Source organism: Rhyacophila brunnea, unplaced genomic scaffold (assembly GCF_057557595.1).
Source record: "Rhyacophila brunnea isolate RB1 unplaced genomic scaffold, BYU_Rbru_1.0 scaffold_2, whole genome shotgun sequence".
Lineage (NCBI taxonomy): Eukaryota > Metazoa > Arthropoda > Insecta > Trichoptera > Rhyacophilidae > Rhyacophila > Rhyacophila brunnea.
Genome location: NW_028232859.1, coordinates 16,435,110 through 16,452,326, shown reverse-complemented (window position 1 = coordinate 16,452,326; position 17,217 = coordinate 16,435,110). Strand labels below are relative to the sequence as shown.

Below are 17,217 nucleotides of genomic sequence, written 5' to 3'. Positions count from 1 at the left end.
ACTATTAACCTATTTTTTTTGTTGATACCGAATATGCACAAGATTTAAGGCCATGCATTAGTTGAGGCACGGTCTAAAAAGATCGTTGCTAGGCGATGCGCGGATTGCGGGTCGCAGGTGCAAATGACGCCTGTCAAACGAAATATTATTTGTCATATAAATCCAACATACGTCCATTTTTTGTTCTGTTTATTGTTCTATTAGTAACAATAATAATATATTCATTGACATGTTTTCTTTTTAAAGTAAATGGGTAACGTTTTTAGTCATCTTTACACGATTTTAGAATTAATTGGCCCGTCGCCATCACGCAGCAAAGTGACGTGTTTCTGGCTCGACGTCCTCTCACTGAATGCGAGCGAGTCCAAAATTTCGTCGCGCCTACAGTTGAATATTATTTGGCTTTTCACTGATGCGTCACCTTAAGAACATACAAATCGAAAACATCTCAGAATATGGTACCGGGTGGGACTCAAACCCGCATCCATCGGATTCCAATCAATGTGCTTTACAAACTGCTACAACAGAAGCGTTTCTCATATTACTTTAATTTCGGCGACCGGCGCTTAGTGATTTGAATTAAAGTACCTACCTACCAATAATAATATATACTTATATTGATTCCAAGTCAAAGTCAGAATCTCTTCAAATTTTAGTCTTAATGTACATGCACTTGCTGATAATTTAATAAACTTTTTTTTTATTCAATGTATAATTCGCAGGATTTAAGAATGTAACATTTTTTATGAAGCATACATAATTCAGAAACACATCTGAGACATATGTACTTGTTTGTTAGAAAAAATCTTGAAGAAAGTTCTTTTCGGGTTTTTTTTTCAAGATGAACAATAAAGAATGTTAGATTCTTATTATTGACAATGCATAATTTTTAAAAACCTCAGAAAATTCATTCATTTTCACTGTCCGGGTGTGTGCTCTCCCAATTGAGCTATTGGCTATCTCTATATGTATTTTCTATGATTATTATGCTTTTTGTTTGGTGTTTTGTCATGTAATAAAATGCAGAATTATTGATAGTGATAATGTCACATCATTTCGTAGGCATCTTGGTTTCTCTAATAAGCTTCTTCCAATGATGACAAAATCATTTTTGCGTTAGTGTTAATCTGCCACCATATTATAGGTATCTTAAGATCATTCTTATTTTTCTAGGAATGTACCAATATTAAAGATATCTGGAGGTATCTCAACCGAATAGGAATAACACCCGATGTATTAAAAAAGTTATCTGTTATTCATGTGGCTGGAACAAAGGGAAAGGTGATTTTTATATCTGCATAATGCCGATGAGATAATTATTTTTGAAGCCTACGGTCTATTCCTATATGATTGTCATAAATAGTAAATTAGGTATAATAGACATAATTATTTGAAGGGAACAACCAGTGCATTGTGCGAGTCGATCTTAAATAACCATGGATATAAAACTGGTTTCTATTCATCCCCACATCTGATATCTGTTAACGAAAGAATACGGCTCAATGGCCAACCTATGGAAAAAGATCTTTTCGCCGATTCATTCTGTCATGTGTACGGAGAACTACAGAAAACTCAGGTACATAACAATCATTTATGTATTATATCCTACTAGGTGAAAAACACATCAAATGATGTGCGAAAACAATCTTTATTGATAATAAAGTCTGTCTGTCTGATTGTTTAGTTGTAACTCAAAAACTACTTAACCGATATTGATAAAACTTGCACGGCTATTAGACTAGGTACATTTTTTGAACCAGTTTAGTTGACTTTTATCATTCTCTTTTTTTTTAAAAGAAGCTTCTAAAAAAGAACTCACATGCAACAATATGAGATGAGACGCGGATAAATAAATACAAATCAATCTATTTCTTCATTGTTATTTGTCTCTTTTATCTTTTCGTATTTCACGCAGACGAATTTATGGAAAATTATTAGTATTTAAATACATAGGTAGGTAGAGTATACATTTTATAACTTTGCACTTTTGTTGCACTTTTTACTATAAGCGTTTTTTGTGTATGTTTACATAAATTAATAAAGAGTTTTACTGTGCAAATCTGTGATAGAATTATTTCCTATAGAAATCCAATAATCCGGCATTTCCGACAATCCGGCATAGGTGAAAAAATATGGGTGCCGGATTACCGAGCGCCTACTGTATGTAAAAAAAATATTTGGTAAATGTGCCGCAGATGATGTCATGAGATTTTATAACTTTCTTTTTAGAGCAAACCAAACCTAACCTACCTCAACCTATTATTACCTAATATAATCTTAGTTTGTGATAATGATGCACCAAAATGTATGAAAATTTCAAATTTTCAATTAACAATAAAATTATTGGATCGAAAAGCCTATGCGCCGACAGAAAAAGAGATGGAATAAACTGTTTTCGTAAAAAAAAAAAAAAAACTCATGACGACGTCTGTGGCACAATTACCAAATATTTTTAGTATACCTATATATTACATAATTTTCATCCTAGAGCCGGAGTATAAAGATATAAAGGATCTCTATGAATTGTTCTGATTTTCTGGGCTTCTAATTGCAAAATATATTGATTAACTTTGAATTTGTATTCAGCTCCATAAAATACATCTAAATTTAAAATCAATCAAATCAGAAATAGTTTTAGGAGTTTTAAATTTTGGCAGCCATCTTGTTTTATCTGTCATGGATCTGAGCAGAAAACCTGTGCGCATTTTTCTACTGATAAGTCTTATCCTCTTGTATGTCAGTGTATAATGCCAATCAGTTTCCAAATTGAAAAATATGTTAGGTTAGGTTAGATTCAATAAGAACGTTTACATAATAATTACAAGATAAAAAGAACTTTTTATATACCACGTTTTTAAATTTTCTGTTGAATCATATAAACTTATATTACTTATATTCTATATTCTACTATACTTATATTCTATGTATTAATAAATACTTTTTTTTGTACTTGATAGAAATACCGAATAGGTACTGATATAGAATACTGAATTGTCATTTTGACATTTCATATTGATTTCCATAGTAACGCACGTATATATTAATAATTTAGTTGCTAAGACCCCCTTAGCAACCAATAATAGTGAGTAGTAAATATTACTTTTAACGAATTTTTTCCGAAACATACAAAACAGAATTAACTGAAAATGAATTCAATTCTGCTTAAGGTGATGTCTCTAGGTAAAGTTGTTATCGAAAAATAGCTAGAAAAGTTTATTAATCGGTAAATATATATTCAAAAGTAATGAGAAAAAAAAAAAAAAATATTAAGATGTATCGTGGAGTTCTATATACCAAAAATACGTGTCAAATTCGGTACATTTCTATCGGGTGGTAAGAATGAATGACATAAGATTTATTATCAAAATTACGATAAAAATGTACGTATATCTATTACCTAGGGAAACGCTAAACGTTAATTGGAATTTATTATATCCTTATATCTTTTTTTTCAAATTTAAAAAACATCGATTTAGAGGTTAGAAAGCATGCAATTAAAATCGAAACATCTCGGTTCAGACGTAATTTATCGCAAAAAACGCTTAGCGTTTCTATTAAAAATATTATTTAATAATTTTTAGGCTAGTTATTTAAATTTAATCTTGTATTTTTGTATATTAACGAATCGATTGTAAATAAAATGAATATTTGACAAGACTTTATCGACATATGCTGCTAACGCGGAAATAAATCGAACTATTTTTGAAACAGTACTTGCATAGATTAAAAAATACATACACACACACATACATTGAAAATAAAGGTTCGCCAGGTACGAAGACAAAAACTGTGTTAATTCTGCTGTCAATAATTTTTGTTTGCGATATTGGAGCATATGTCAATGGACTACATATATCAACCTCCACTTTCTGAAATAGTGTTGTGTAATTATTTCAGATATTTATTACTGTTTTGACGTACCTACCTTTTATAAAGCGATTTTAAAATAAATATAGTTTCATAATAATATAAAGAAAGCATACGAGCGAAAATGCCTAAGATACTTCTGACACACATCAAATTTAATCTTTGTCTAGTAACTGTACAATTTATCCATATTTATGTTAAGTGTTTAAAATGTTATAAGTAAAAAAAAAATCGTCTATTCACGTGGTAGTCGCGAAAATTATGAACAATATACAATGTTAAAAATAATAAGAATTGTTAAAATTTCTAGTCACAATATTATTCAAAGACAAATTAACCCGATCAAAACAGCCTCGACAAACTTCCACTTCACTAACTTTTGTTCTATATGTTTATCCTGGATACAGCGGCAAACACATTTTGAAAATAGCCGATATACTGGATTATTTGTTAGTTTGGGTTAGTTTAAGTTAGATTAGGTAATCCTAACAAATAATCCAGTATATAGGCTATTTTCAAAATGTCTTTGCCGCTGTATCCAGGATAACCGACTTGTACCCTAACTTTAATTACATACATACTATTGTACTATATTTGGGCCATCAAACGTTCATTCCTGTCTACGGCCTTAAAATTATTATCTACGTGCCTATATAACTGTATGCCGTCCTATCAAAAAGTGGAGGTTGATAATTTAGTATGTAGAAAATAGAAGTTATTATTAGTCTCCATAAAATATAGGGTAAACAATTCAGTGAATGAACACATAAGAGGTGAATTTGAAAATAAATTAAATTAAAAACGATTAAATGAACTAAGAAAATTATAACAATAGGTAGGTACAATAAATTGTGTATAACCGTGGTATTACTAATTTTATGCCGTGATGCTTTGATAGTTGAACTTTTCATAATATTTGGATCACTATTTAGTTGCTCATTTATCTGTTACATCATAAAGTCGTAAATATTGTTTTTTTATGAAGCAATCATAAATACAAAAAATTAAGATCTACTTTTCAATCATAGTAGATACCTAGGAATATGGTATAGGTGTTGATAATTTTTAATTATTTATTCGAGATCTTCAGGGAATTACAAAAGTCCACACCTAGAAACCACTGGGCCAATAAGGTTTCTTTTTATATCTCCAAATCCATTTCACTTACACATTTATAGGTAAAATAAATAAAACTATCTTTTATTTTATCTTGCACTGTTCTTTAAAATCGACATTAGATTTTTTCAAAGAAATAACGTTCTGTCTTTTTCTTAGAATATTATGTAATCAGTGGTGCACTTACTTCAAATTCTAAATTTTTTTCTTACGTTTTACAATTTTTTTTTTAATTTGTCACTTATTTTGTCCTTGGGTTTGCTTATCAAGATTTGTTCGCATGTTTATTTACGTTTTTTCTTACCTCCAACTTCTTTTTTATTCAATTCGTTGCGTGTCTTACTTTATTCTTATCTCAGATATAGTTAGTTAGTTAATACAAACCGTCCACTCTGTGGAGGCCCATATGAACCCATTATTATCGGACATGGTTGAAACGAAATGAATTGGGATGTCTATATAATATCGACATTGTCATAATTATAACTACAGTCGAACTCGGTTATTACAATCTCGGACATAGCGAGATCTCGGATGTAATGAGGAAACAGTCGTTGACATTTGGTATATGATTTTCTCCGTACATTTTTATTCACTGTTATAACGAGATACTTATCGGATATACCGAGCTAAAATACTGGTAATGTGTTAATCGTTTAAAGACATTTCGACCCTAAGCAATAAAATCCGATCGGACAGGATGCCGCCGGGGACAGATTACGTTTATGACACTAGTTAAGTGTCTAATTGTTGTTTTCGCCGACAATAAAAATACCTATTCTCTGATATAACGAGTACCGCTTATAACGAGCACATTCAGCCGGTCCAACCTTCCTAGTAATAACCAAGTACAACTGTATATTCCTTATTTTGTTTAATAATAATTCGAATGGCATTTGTTTTGCTATTCATTTCATATCATTCTTTTATTCCACCTCTAGTAGAAATTCGATGTAATTGTCAATTGTACAAGATTAAACTCAATCTTATAAACATTTGTACTTAAATGTTCATTTACTACTATAAATGAATTTTACTGTAGAAAAATATTTATATTAATTCGTATTGACAACGTAAAAAAATCTGGTTCATTGACTGGACAGGATACCCTTGTATTGCCACTGTAAAAAAACTACGGTAAACAAAATGTAAAAATCATAAACACTTTAAATCAAATCAAATAGACATGTTAGAATTGTAAATATTTTATGGGGAAAAAATTAATTGTAAATATTTTTACATAGGTAAGTAAATATATAATAAATTTAAATGCATTTTTATCAAGCTTATGATTTTTAATATATGGCGACACACAATATTTTATTTTATATTTTATTGCCATCTGGTTGCGATCGACGAAAGTTTTTAGTAACACATTTTTAGAAATTCATGGTAGATGCCTGTAGATGCCTTTAGATGGCGTTGAAGTCACATTTGATCGTAAATTGAGGCAAAGAATTCGCCTTAAAGATGGCCAAAAGTATTATAAGAATGCATTGTCATCGTGTTCTGATATATTCTAAAAGTTTCAAATGTGTAGCTAGTCGGGAAGTTAGTTAAAAATCTTCAATCGTCCAATACAAATCTTGGATAAACAAGAAAAAATTTGTACAGGACACACAAGAAAAAATCTGTACCGGACAAACAAGAATACGAGCTAATAAAAACGTGGTAAAAATATAATAACAATACCACAGAAACAATATATAATAATATGCAAACAAATCAGACATCAATACAAAAAATTAATAAATTATATACATATATAAATTACATAAAACTATTGATATAGGTACTAGGTTTCCCTCCTCCGGTCTCCTGAATACCTCAAAAGTACTTAAAATGGCGACTGCACTACCTCTTTGGATGTCTATGCTTATTCGCCGTCTCAGGTACTCAGTTGAACGGCTCTCACCTGTCTTATCAGTCAAGCGAGGACTGATTTCATCCACCGTCTTCGAAGCAGACGGTCCCAAGGATCGAAATGTCTCGAAACCCAAAGGACACAATACACTATAAACTGTATTGGTATGAGGATCTTACCAGTTTCCTTGTAGAAAGTGTATGTCATGAAACAATAGAATGTTATTATATTTACAGGAATTTGAGGGTGATATGCCAAAATACTTCAGTTTCCTAACTATAATGGCATTCCAAGTATTTCTTCAACAGAAGGTGGATGTAGCTATTATTGAAGTAGGCATCGGTGGCAGATATGACTGCACTAATGTCGTCAAGTGAGTTTTTCAAAACGCATCCCTAAAGAATTTTTATATTTACAACTTCACGTAACATTAAAAGCTCTCTTGTAAAATGATGTTTTGAACTTTTGTAGTAATGTACCTGTTGCTGGTATAACTTCATTGGGATTGGAGCACACAGCTATACTTGGAAACACAATTGAGGAGATCGCAATAGAAAAAGGGGGAATCTTAAAGCCAAACTGTCAAGCTTTCACAGTACATCAGCCAGAACCGGCGATGAAAATTCTTGAGGAAATTGCTGATTCAGTCAAGGCATGTTACAAAGTTTCATTCACTAGGGTTGATTACATTTTTAATTAAGTAGGTTAGTTAAATGCAAGATTTATGCGAGCCGTTATTAACAATTTTCTGATCACCTCAATATTCCCGTCTAATATATTAATTTCTCTAATGAAATATAAATAATTATGTATGACTTATCTTGCAGTGTTCTCTGACAATAACTCCTGAGTTTGATAAATATATCTGGGAAAAGGGAACTTGTCCGATTCTTTCAACCAACATCAACATGCCAACCCATAAGATTAATATTTCCTTAGCCATACAATTGGCGCACTCTTGGATGAGACATAATAAGACAAAATCAAAAAACACTTTGCTGAATAATAATGGGAACGAGCTATCTTCGCCAAATGGTTACAATGACCTGAGTTTGAATACTAAATTTAATAATGATTTAAATAAAAATATGCCACATACTGTAAATAATGGTGAAACAAATTTTCCCGAAAATATCTGTGATAATTATTTTATGGAAAAAATTATCCCAGTGCAAACATGTGAAGGAGTCAATAAATGCTTTTGGCCTGGTAGATGTCAAGTTTTCAGAAAATATGATATTGATTTTTATATTGATGGAGCACATACCCTGGAATCGATTCAAGTGTGCAGCAAATGGTTTGCGGAACATTCCAGGTTTGTCACATATTATCATGACGAGGGCTTAAAGTCAAATAATTTTATCTACATAATCAATGGGTTAACATTAGTGTAGGTTAGCGGTGGCGAACCTTATACATGCGGAAGAATTCCGCTGGCACGGGAAATAATTGTAGATCCATGTAAAACCTGGAACATCGTCATACAAAACGTACGATTTTTAGTTTTGTTTTGGATTTGGAGGGAAATAAATCACATTGACAAGACATGCATTGTAACAAATATTTTTTTAGTTTTGTGCACCATAAAAAGGTTTTCACCCCTGGCTTAGGTCATAATATTTGACAATATTGTCAGCTGTTTATGTAGATATTGTTGTTTGACTATTATAAGCTCTGATTATGAATATTCAATTTAGTTATAACAAATTGTTGTAAGTGCCTATTTAAAATCTCATAGAAAATTGACTGGCAGCGTGGTAAGTCAGCTTTCTTTATTTTGAGAAAAAAAAATAGTAAAATAAGAATCGTACTGAATAAGACTACTACTCATCAGCAACATCTTCTTGGCTACGTGTTAAAACTGTGAACTACAATGCTCCGCCCATTTTTAACCGCACTACCATTATAAACTAACAAGCTCCTCCCATTTAGTAGACAACAGCGCCTAAAAGCGTAGCCAAGAAGATGTTGCAGAAGAGTACCTACTCTTATTTTTTTGTGGAATCTTCAAACTTTCACTGACCAAAAATAACTGTAATCGGTAAATATATTCATAGAGCGCGATGCAGAACTAAACTTAGGCGCATAAGTCGCTAAGTTGAGCAACTAAGTTTAGACGCCGATTTTAGTTACTAAGATTGCGTCGTCTCCAGTTTCCATATATAACGATCAGTCATGTAGGGGTAAACTCTACGGAAAAGGGTAAAGGTAGTGGCCCACTGACAGCAGCCGTCAAAATATCGACGGAAGCGAGATTTTAAAATATTCGCTGCGAGAAATATGGATGTGTAGGTACCTACAAGGAGTTGCTCACATATTAAATTTGGAAGCAGTAGAGAATATAATATATTATTATCCTATTATGATAGTATATTAACCCAATGCTTACGGGCCGCACAAAATTGTGTTTTTGCTAATTGCTTTTCAAATGCGAATTAACACGTTAATTAAAAAATTAATTAAAAGAGCCCGTAAACATTGGGTTAATTATTTTATATGATAATGAATAATTGTAAGTTAGATGTAATAAACACATATGTCTGATAACCTCACAAACAGAGAAAAGTAATAATTCTTTTGTTTTTGATTGAAACATAATACTTAGGATAATATAATTGTCAATAAATAGTCATTAGATATATATTATTATGATTACATGAGTACAATGTCATGTGTCAACAAGAAAGTCATTGAATATGATTACTTGTGTATGTAATCATTGCAAAATAAAACTGTTAAATAATTTTACTATCCAAGGTCTGAAATATTCAATACTTTCCTTTACGTTTGTAGATTTCGTACATGTGTCTTATTTTGTAAAACCGAATGTGGGAAATGAGTCTGATAATTGTGTCATCATGGAATAACCTGTAGATAACCAGTGTCACCGTGTCGGAAGAAAAACACCGGGCCTGAAAAATTACTTATATTCACTAAATTAACGCAAACATTAAATTATTTTAATAAAATATTAATTCCGAATTCATAGCTATTGAATTTATATTGTATAGTTTTCTTAATTTTGTCATGATTTAACAATTAAAAAATAATTAAGGCGGTTTTTGCTGGCTGTTAGCTTGAGATCTTGTGGCTTGGGATGCTTGATGCTTGCTTGGCGCCAACGCGGTCTTTTTGGCTGGAGAATTGGAGACGCTGGCTTGGCTTCGCGTCCGATGCGAGCAGAGGCGATGCTAGCTGTCCGGCGTCCGATGCGAGAGAGAGATTTTCGCGCGCGTCCAACTGTCAGATTGCCGGCATCATCGCGCTCTCTGTTTTACCGACGGATTGACTAGTGGCGACGCGAGCGGCCGTTTTCGACAGACCGCGTCTGTGTTTTGGCGGGAGCGTGGACGAATTTGAAGTTCGTATTTTCAGTGGAGGTAGGCTCCGCTCGGCCCGTGTTGCGAGAACCGCGAAGAGTGGACGTAGGCTGTGGTATTTTGGGAAAGATGATGGTTCGGTCCGCCCTTTGAGGTGGTCTCCTGTGGGAGACCTTCATCCGGTATCAGTATAATATAATATTATGTTGTTTTATTTCTAGAAGTACATCAAAGAAGTATCTCATTTTCAACGCGACCGGTGACCGAGACTCAGATGCCTTACTCAAATTACTTATCCCACTTAACTTCAAAACTGCAATTTTTGTTCCAAATATTACATTTGATACAGCTCAATGTGGCGGTAAGATATCAATTATCCCATATTATTTCAATTGAATATTGTCATGTCCTCAAATAAATTAAAAAGAAATGCCATTTTTCATCAATATTACAAAGATTGATTCAAGCTAGTATCAAAACTTGTTTAATGTAAAATGTTTTTTAACCCTTTATAGGGCAAAGCATTATTTTCTTCATTTCAAACCGATCTCTATCATTTTGCATCAGATATTTAATATCTTAAAACAATTTCAATATAAAAATAAAAAATATCTATCAGAAATTCGGAAAAACTATAATTTATGATGGTTTTTTTATCAACCAGTGCCCATTCAGGTGTTTTTTTTTTTTGATTTTTTGATATATTTTTTTCAAATAAAACAAATAAATAATGGTTTTACATATTATTTATTTAATCATAAGAAAGGTTACAATTTATTTTTTATTTTTTTACACCCATTTACGTAATACTTTTCAAAACATAGTATGCAAAGCGGTACGTTACATTGCTTACAAAAATAAGATATGCGTTTTGGCTCTTTAGCCGTACTACAATAAGCACATCGACAGCTCTTTTTTTTTAGATTTACTCATGAACTGAAACAAAAATAAAACATATTATCGTAACAGTACCTACCGACCTACAACATTACCATATTACGAAATGACCGAGAAAAATGGAGTATGATGGGGGAGGCCTTCATCCAGCAGCGGATAGACCCCAGCTGATGATTATGTGACTTCAACAGTCAAATATAATACAATACAAACCCATTAAAGTTGCGATATTGATAGTAATTTAGTACTTTAGCATTCAATTGATGTCACAACTAACAAAAAAACACCATTTCTTCGCGGATATTTTGAAAACTTTTCCGATCCCAAATATTTTGAGTAAAACTAAAATATATTTATGATAGTATACTATATTCACAATAAAATATAACTATACACAGCTGCCTAAGCTGCTTTTTTATTTTTAAAATAATTCTAGAAGTCAGCCGTGCGAATCGAAAATTTGAGGTTATGTACTTCCCGCTTGGCAATAGAATGATGAAACAAGTACTCTATCACAATATATTTGTAAAAAATATAATGTAAATCGATAAATAAATGCATATTAAATACTTATGTACATACCCTTTTTCACAACACATAATATAAATGGCAACAAAATGACTTGCAAAGTCAAGTGTCACTCGCGAATTCGTCGAGTCGTGACCGTAAACGCGCAATGGCTGATACATCGACCATTCGTTGAAATAGTGTTTTGCGAGCGATTGACGTACACTTCATATTAGATGGCTTATTTCATAACCAGAGAACGTTCTCGACAACGTCTTGACGCACTAAGGTTGATATTTCCATATTTAGTGTATGACTTATAGCTCATAAATGAGGTGGTCGATAAATAAACCGTTTTCGACCTTTGCCCTATAAAGGGTTAAACCATTTTCTTTATCATTAAGAGTACCTAATAGAGATGATTATTGTCAACTTTCGATTTACTGGTATAAAATCTATTCTATGGAAAATCAATTTCACAGTGAATTCAAAATATTAATGATAATAATCAAAACTATGTGAGCATCATAATGTTTTAATTCAATCTCACAGCATGTGTTAAAACTTTTGCAGATTACAATTGTGGCGTTGGGAAATGAATAATTTGTAAAAATACAATAATTATAGTGGATCACTTGGCACTGTCACAAACACAATTTATTTCAAACAATATGTGCAGGTGCAAATAGTTGAGAAATCTATTTTTATTGTTGCGAATTTAATCATTAAATAGATGAAAATGAAGATTATGATAAAACATTTCTTTCCCGCCTGTTTTTCATCACAGTTAATTCCCAGTTAACTCGACCCCGCGAAATTGAGTGTCAAATGTATTTACATTTTAAGTAACTTCATCTTTTTATCGTGCCGGACCCTAGCGGAGGTCGACCACCATCTGGGCGATCTTTGTGTTATCTTCTGCTACCCGGAACTGTTCGGTGGAGCTCCACTCGAGTATGGAGATGGTATGGAAATATGGACGTTAAACCGAGAGATTTCACAGAGAATTGTGCCTTTCGATATGTGACTATATAGACGCATCCTCAAAATTCTTTGGACTGACCGTATGATAAATGTTGACGTTCTCAGTTGAATGGGAAAGGACCGAGAAGTTCCAAACCAGAAAACTACAGTACCTCGGCCACATTATGAGAGGACAAAAGTATAATTCCCCAACTTTTTATTCAAGGAAAGATCAAGAGTATATAATTATAGCAGAGGATGACGACACTTTTCGTGGCATAAGAACCTCCATAGTTGGTACATGTGCAGCTCCACCGAAGTGTTCCAGGATACAGATCCAGATGATACTTTAAGTAACTACAAACGTGTAAACTTTGGTCTTTCAGTATTTATGAACGATTTTTAACCTTTAATGTAGATAAATAATTATTGTGATGATTTTTATTTCAGATCAAATTAACAACATGGTCAGTATGAAACAACAGATCGATAGATGTTCACTGCATGTAGCTCTATGGCAACAAAATAATATTAAAAACACAAATAAATCTACTCATAATCATGAGAACTCGGAATCCAAAGAATTGTCATTTGGTAGCATATCAGCAGCTATTAATTTTATTAAGGAACATCGCATGAATGTATCGGAAAGACCACAGGTATTAATTACTGGTTCACTACACCTCGTGGGAAATACACTGAGTATATTAGATCCTGATTTCTCTGAATCTCGTCGACAATTAAGCAGTAAGGTTAATTTTTAGAGTACACTGCACTGCATACATGCATAATACTGCAATTCCAACATATGATTGCATTGTTTGTTTTTATCTGAGACTGCTAAACCTATTTCAAACCAATATACATTATATGCCCGCATACATACTGATACCAGATAAAGGTATCCCCCGGGATACTACCGCAGCCGACCGAAGCATCGGTTTTCCCAAAAGGACACCTCAGCCTACCTCCGCCCTAAAATTGTCTTTATGCAGTTCATTTCAGTCAAATAGCCATTGCAAATACCATTTAGATGACAACATTACTTTTGCCATAAGTTCTCTCTGGGTACGAACTATGGCAATACAGAAACCGGATGGCCGCAACCGCCGCCATCAGAGAGAGAGTTCCGCGGAAGGAGGGAGACGACCACTGACGCATGGGTGAGCAATATAACCGGCCGGCGCCAGCCGGCTCGCCCTTCTTGTCCGCCAGCCCGTTGCCCCGAAAGGTCCTCGCAGAACCTCGCCGTGTCCCGCCATCTTGTTATTGTTTAGGACGCCGCGAGTTGCCGATCCCGCCGTGTCCGCTATTTTCCGAGTTTAGATATCGCCGTGTTCCGCCGCCTGGTGAGTTCAGTTATCTATAACGGTACGCCGCGAGTGCCAATACCGCCGTATTCGCCATTTGTCGAGTTTGGATATATCGCTGCACGCCGCGAGTTGTCGATATCGCCGTGTTCCGCCATCTTGTGAGTTCAGTTATCTATAACGGTACGCCGCGAGGGCCAACACCGCCGTATCCGCCATTTTTCGAGTTTAGATATATCGCTGCACGCCGCGAGCTGCCGATATCGCCGTGTTCCGCCATCTTGTGGAATCGACATTGTACAAGCTTGTCGCCTCGTGCCTGTCACCTCGTGACCACCGGTTCTGCGCCCCGTGCTGCTGCCTCGTACCCTCGGGAGTCTGCGCCCCTCGCTGTTACCTCGTGACCACCGATTCTGCGCCCCGTGCTGCTGCCTCGTGCCCTCGGGAGTCTGCGCCCCTCGCTGGTACCTCGTGCCCACAGAGCCTGCACCGCGTGCTTGCCGCTTGGTCCATCGAGTCTGCGCTCCAGCCGGCACCACGTGTTCGTCGCCTCGTGCCCCAGCCGGCGCTCGTGCCTGTCATCTCGTGACCACCGATTCTGCGCCCCGTGCTGCTGCCTCGTGCCCTCGGGAGTCTGCGCCCCTCGCTGTTACCTCGTGCCCACAGAGCCTACGCCCCGTGCTGGCTCTCGCTTAATCTCAATTATATCAGTCCATGTTAATACAGTTAATACAATAGTAATCTATCAATAAATGCCGACCTAACAATCCGTGTTTCAGTCTCCTGCCCCTCACTCTTGGCCTAAGCCCAGTGTCACGGCCCGTCGAATTCGTCTCACCAACGAAGGCCGGTGACAATACTATACATTAGTTTGTAACCTTTTCCCGCTACACATTGTTCATTGGTTCTACAATCTGATGATGATCTTGGAAGCCTCACATAGAGGTATCATAACAAATTTTTGTTATGAGAAAAATTTATGTTTGTGTTGCTGAATCTACCGTGCCCTGGATGAAAAACAACATGTGAAACTGCCAGACCCGGGATTCAAGCCTGAGACTCACGACTTCATTACCAGACATGTCACCGCTCGTCCATCGTGGGATGTCTACACAAATGCACGTGCAATTTGTATGACGCAAATGCGTGACGACACCTGCAAATCCTTCCATCAGAAATTCAGTGTTGCCAACTATACTACAATTATGGTGCTGAGATACCCGGGGTTCCAGCGGCTAGCTCAAGTGTCCATCGAACCCCGGATTCACAAAAAAAAAGGAACGATGTATTTATGTTTGTGGTTAAATAAAACAGAGACTTTCTTGTGCGTAACTTGGTATTAGGTATATATTTTAATCTTGAGTTTGACAAGGTTATTTTGTAGTTTTTTTACAGTTACAGTCGTCAGTCCGTATCGTTTTAAAACCGGACGCTCACTAACCTTTTTTTTTTTTTTTAAACTTCGCGTACCCACGCCATTCTACAAAAAGGACTCTCGTGATTGGCCAAATTTTATCGCGTGATCCTTTCGATTTGACGAATCACGAGGACCACCTCGGCGCAGGCGCGCGGAGACTTCAACGTTGCCGGCAAAATTTAGTAGATTTGAATAAGTACTTATATTTAGTCTTAAAATTATCGCTTTCATCCATCATCATTTATACTTTTTAAATTAAATTAAATGTATCTTAATTACACCTCCGCCCAATATGTGATTTTCATACACCGGACGAAGGCCTTTACTTATGAATAAAAAAATACTTACGTGGTTGAGCAAGGAATCAGATTAGATGTTTTACGAAGCCGTTTCTAGAGGTCAGGGTTACGTTTCGACTTGATAGCTACTAAATGATTATTTTACACCGGGAGAAGCCCGCCTGTAACAGGGGTGTATCAGTGCAATACTGTAATTTTAATTCTGCGAAAAATATAAAATACTATAATTTTTACACCTTTGTACTATAATCAGCATATGAAAGTTGGCAACACTGAATTCAGAATAGTCATCTACAAATTGCTATTTTATATAACTTCTAAACAGTATACGGGCATATGTATTTTGGTTTGGACTGGACATGTAATTAATCTGAGGAAATATGTAGTTGCATACTAAATTTAAGAACATTAACGTAATATTAATAGTATGGATAAAAACTAAGAACATAATCTGCATTATTTCGTAGATATTATAGAGAGTAGAGTATAGGGGTGTGGATTCTTTTTTTTTCGTCCATCCCTTATTTATTTATAAGTTGTAATCATGATATGGTTTATTAAAAATTTTACAATGACGATAATTAATACAACGCGGGTATAAATTTTGTGGTTATTTTACAATATGAGCACTATGGCGTAGTTTGATCATATACCTAGTTCAATCGAATAGCTTACTTGACTCTGATAGGATTTACTTACTGGATACAGTGTTGTCTGTTTTCAGAGTACAAGCAAGGCTACTGTATGGAACTAGGCGAATTATATCTTTTGACAGAGCCAAATTCAATTCCAATTGATAACTGAAGGTCAAGCAGCGCGTTATATAACTAAAAAGCTTATATAGACGTCCGCACGAGTAGGAGAAAGTATTCGAAGGGCCCCGCGCAGGGTTATAAGAACAATTAAATTTGTATGGTTTTAAAAACAAAGTGTTTTGTAATTCTATGATATTTGAGTTACATATTTATGTTGGCAGCTGTTTTAGGCTATATGTAATATCTCAAATATGATAAGAGTGTTACTACATAAACGTCAAATTAATTAATAAATTTAATTTAATATGCAAATATTTTCTCTTATTTGTATGTGGTGTTAAGTAATAGTTACAATATTATACTGTTGTCGTCATCCCTCAAATAGAGAATTGATTCAATAAATCTGTTGAAATCAATAAGATTTTATTTTGATATCGGTACTGCACCAAAAAACTGTGAATGTGTATGCAAAATTAGCTAAAAGCGTCTCCTACGTGGTTATATCAATGGATGAAACTGTATTTTGTAAGATGGTTAATTTGTTATGTTGATATATTAGGAATGGTCTATATTTATTTACAATTTAGCATTGTTATTTTTTTAATAAAATTATTTAATTGTTAATAGGGTTTGTTTTTTATCTTTGCAAATAAAGAAAAAATAAGTGTGTGGCAAACACAGGCAACAGAATTGAAATGTTTTGTTTTTTTCTCCATTATCGCCTATGTAGATTATAAGTATCAGCCGTACTAAAATGATTGATGAAAAATAATTGGTATTTTTATTCAAAATAAAATATAATCGTTTTTGATTTTTTTTTAAATATGTCTTTGACTAATTTTTAGATAAATTAGAATGTCTACTGCTATCTATTAATTTTTCAAATAAGTATAAGAATTTTA

At 34.3% G+C, this 17,217-nt stretch overlaps 1 protein-coding gene across 12 annotated transcripts in view; it reads left to right on the top strand.

The window, feature by feature from the left end:
* Window positions 1–17,005, top strand: part of LOC147071956 (folylpolyglutamate synthase, mitochondrial-like) — a 28,560-nt gene extending 11,555 nt beyond the window's left edge. For 6 of the 12 annotated variants that reach the window (XM_085947512.1, XM_085947510.1, XM_085947514.1 and 3 more), the window contains 7 exons: window positions 1,174–1,281; window positions 1,397–1,576; window positions 7,084–7,220; window positions 7,319–7,499; window positions 7,675–8,162; window positions 10,389–10,528; window positions 12,985–14,610. In XM_085947512.1, coding sequence (XP_085803638.1) covers window positions 1,174–1,281; window positions 1,397–1,576; window positions 7,084–7,220; window positions 7,319–7,499; window positions 7,675–8,162; window positions 10,389–10,528; window positions 12,985–13,298 — 1,548 coding nt within the window. In that variant the 3' untranslated portion in view covers window positions 13,299–14,610. Of the gene's footprint in view, window positions 1–1,173; window positions 1,282–1,396; window positions 1,577–7,083; window positions 7,221–7,318; window positions 7,500–7,674; window positions 8,163–10,388; window positions 10,529–12,984; window positions 14,611–14,714 lie in introns of those variants that run through there. The other 6 variants (XR_015070689.1, XR_015070693.1, XR_015070691.1 and 3 more) reach the window with 2 other exon arrangements.
* Window positions 17,006–17,217: the final 212 nt, after the last annotated feature.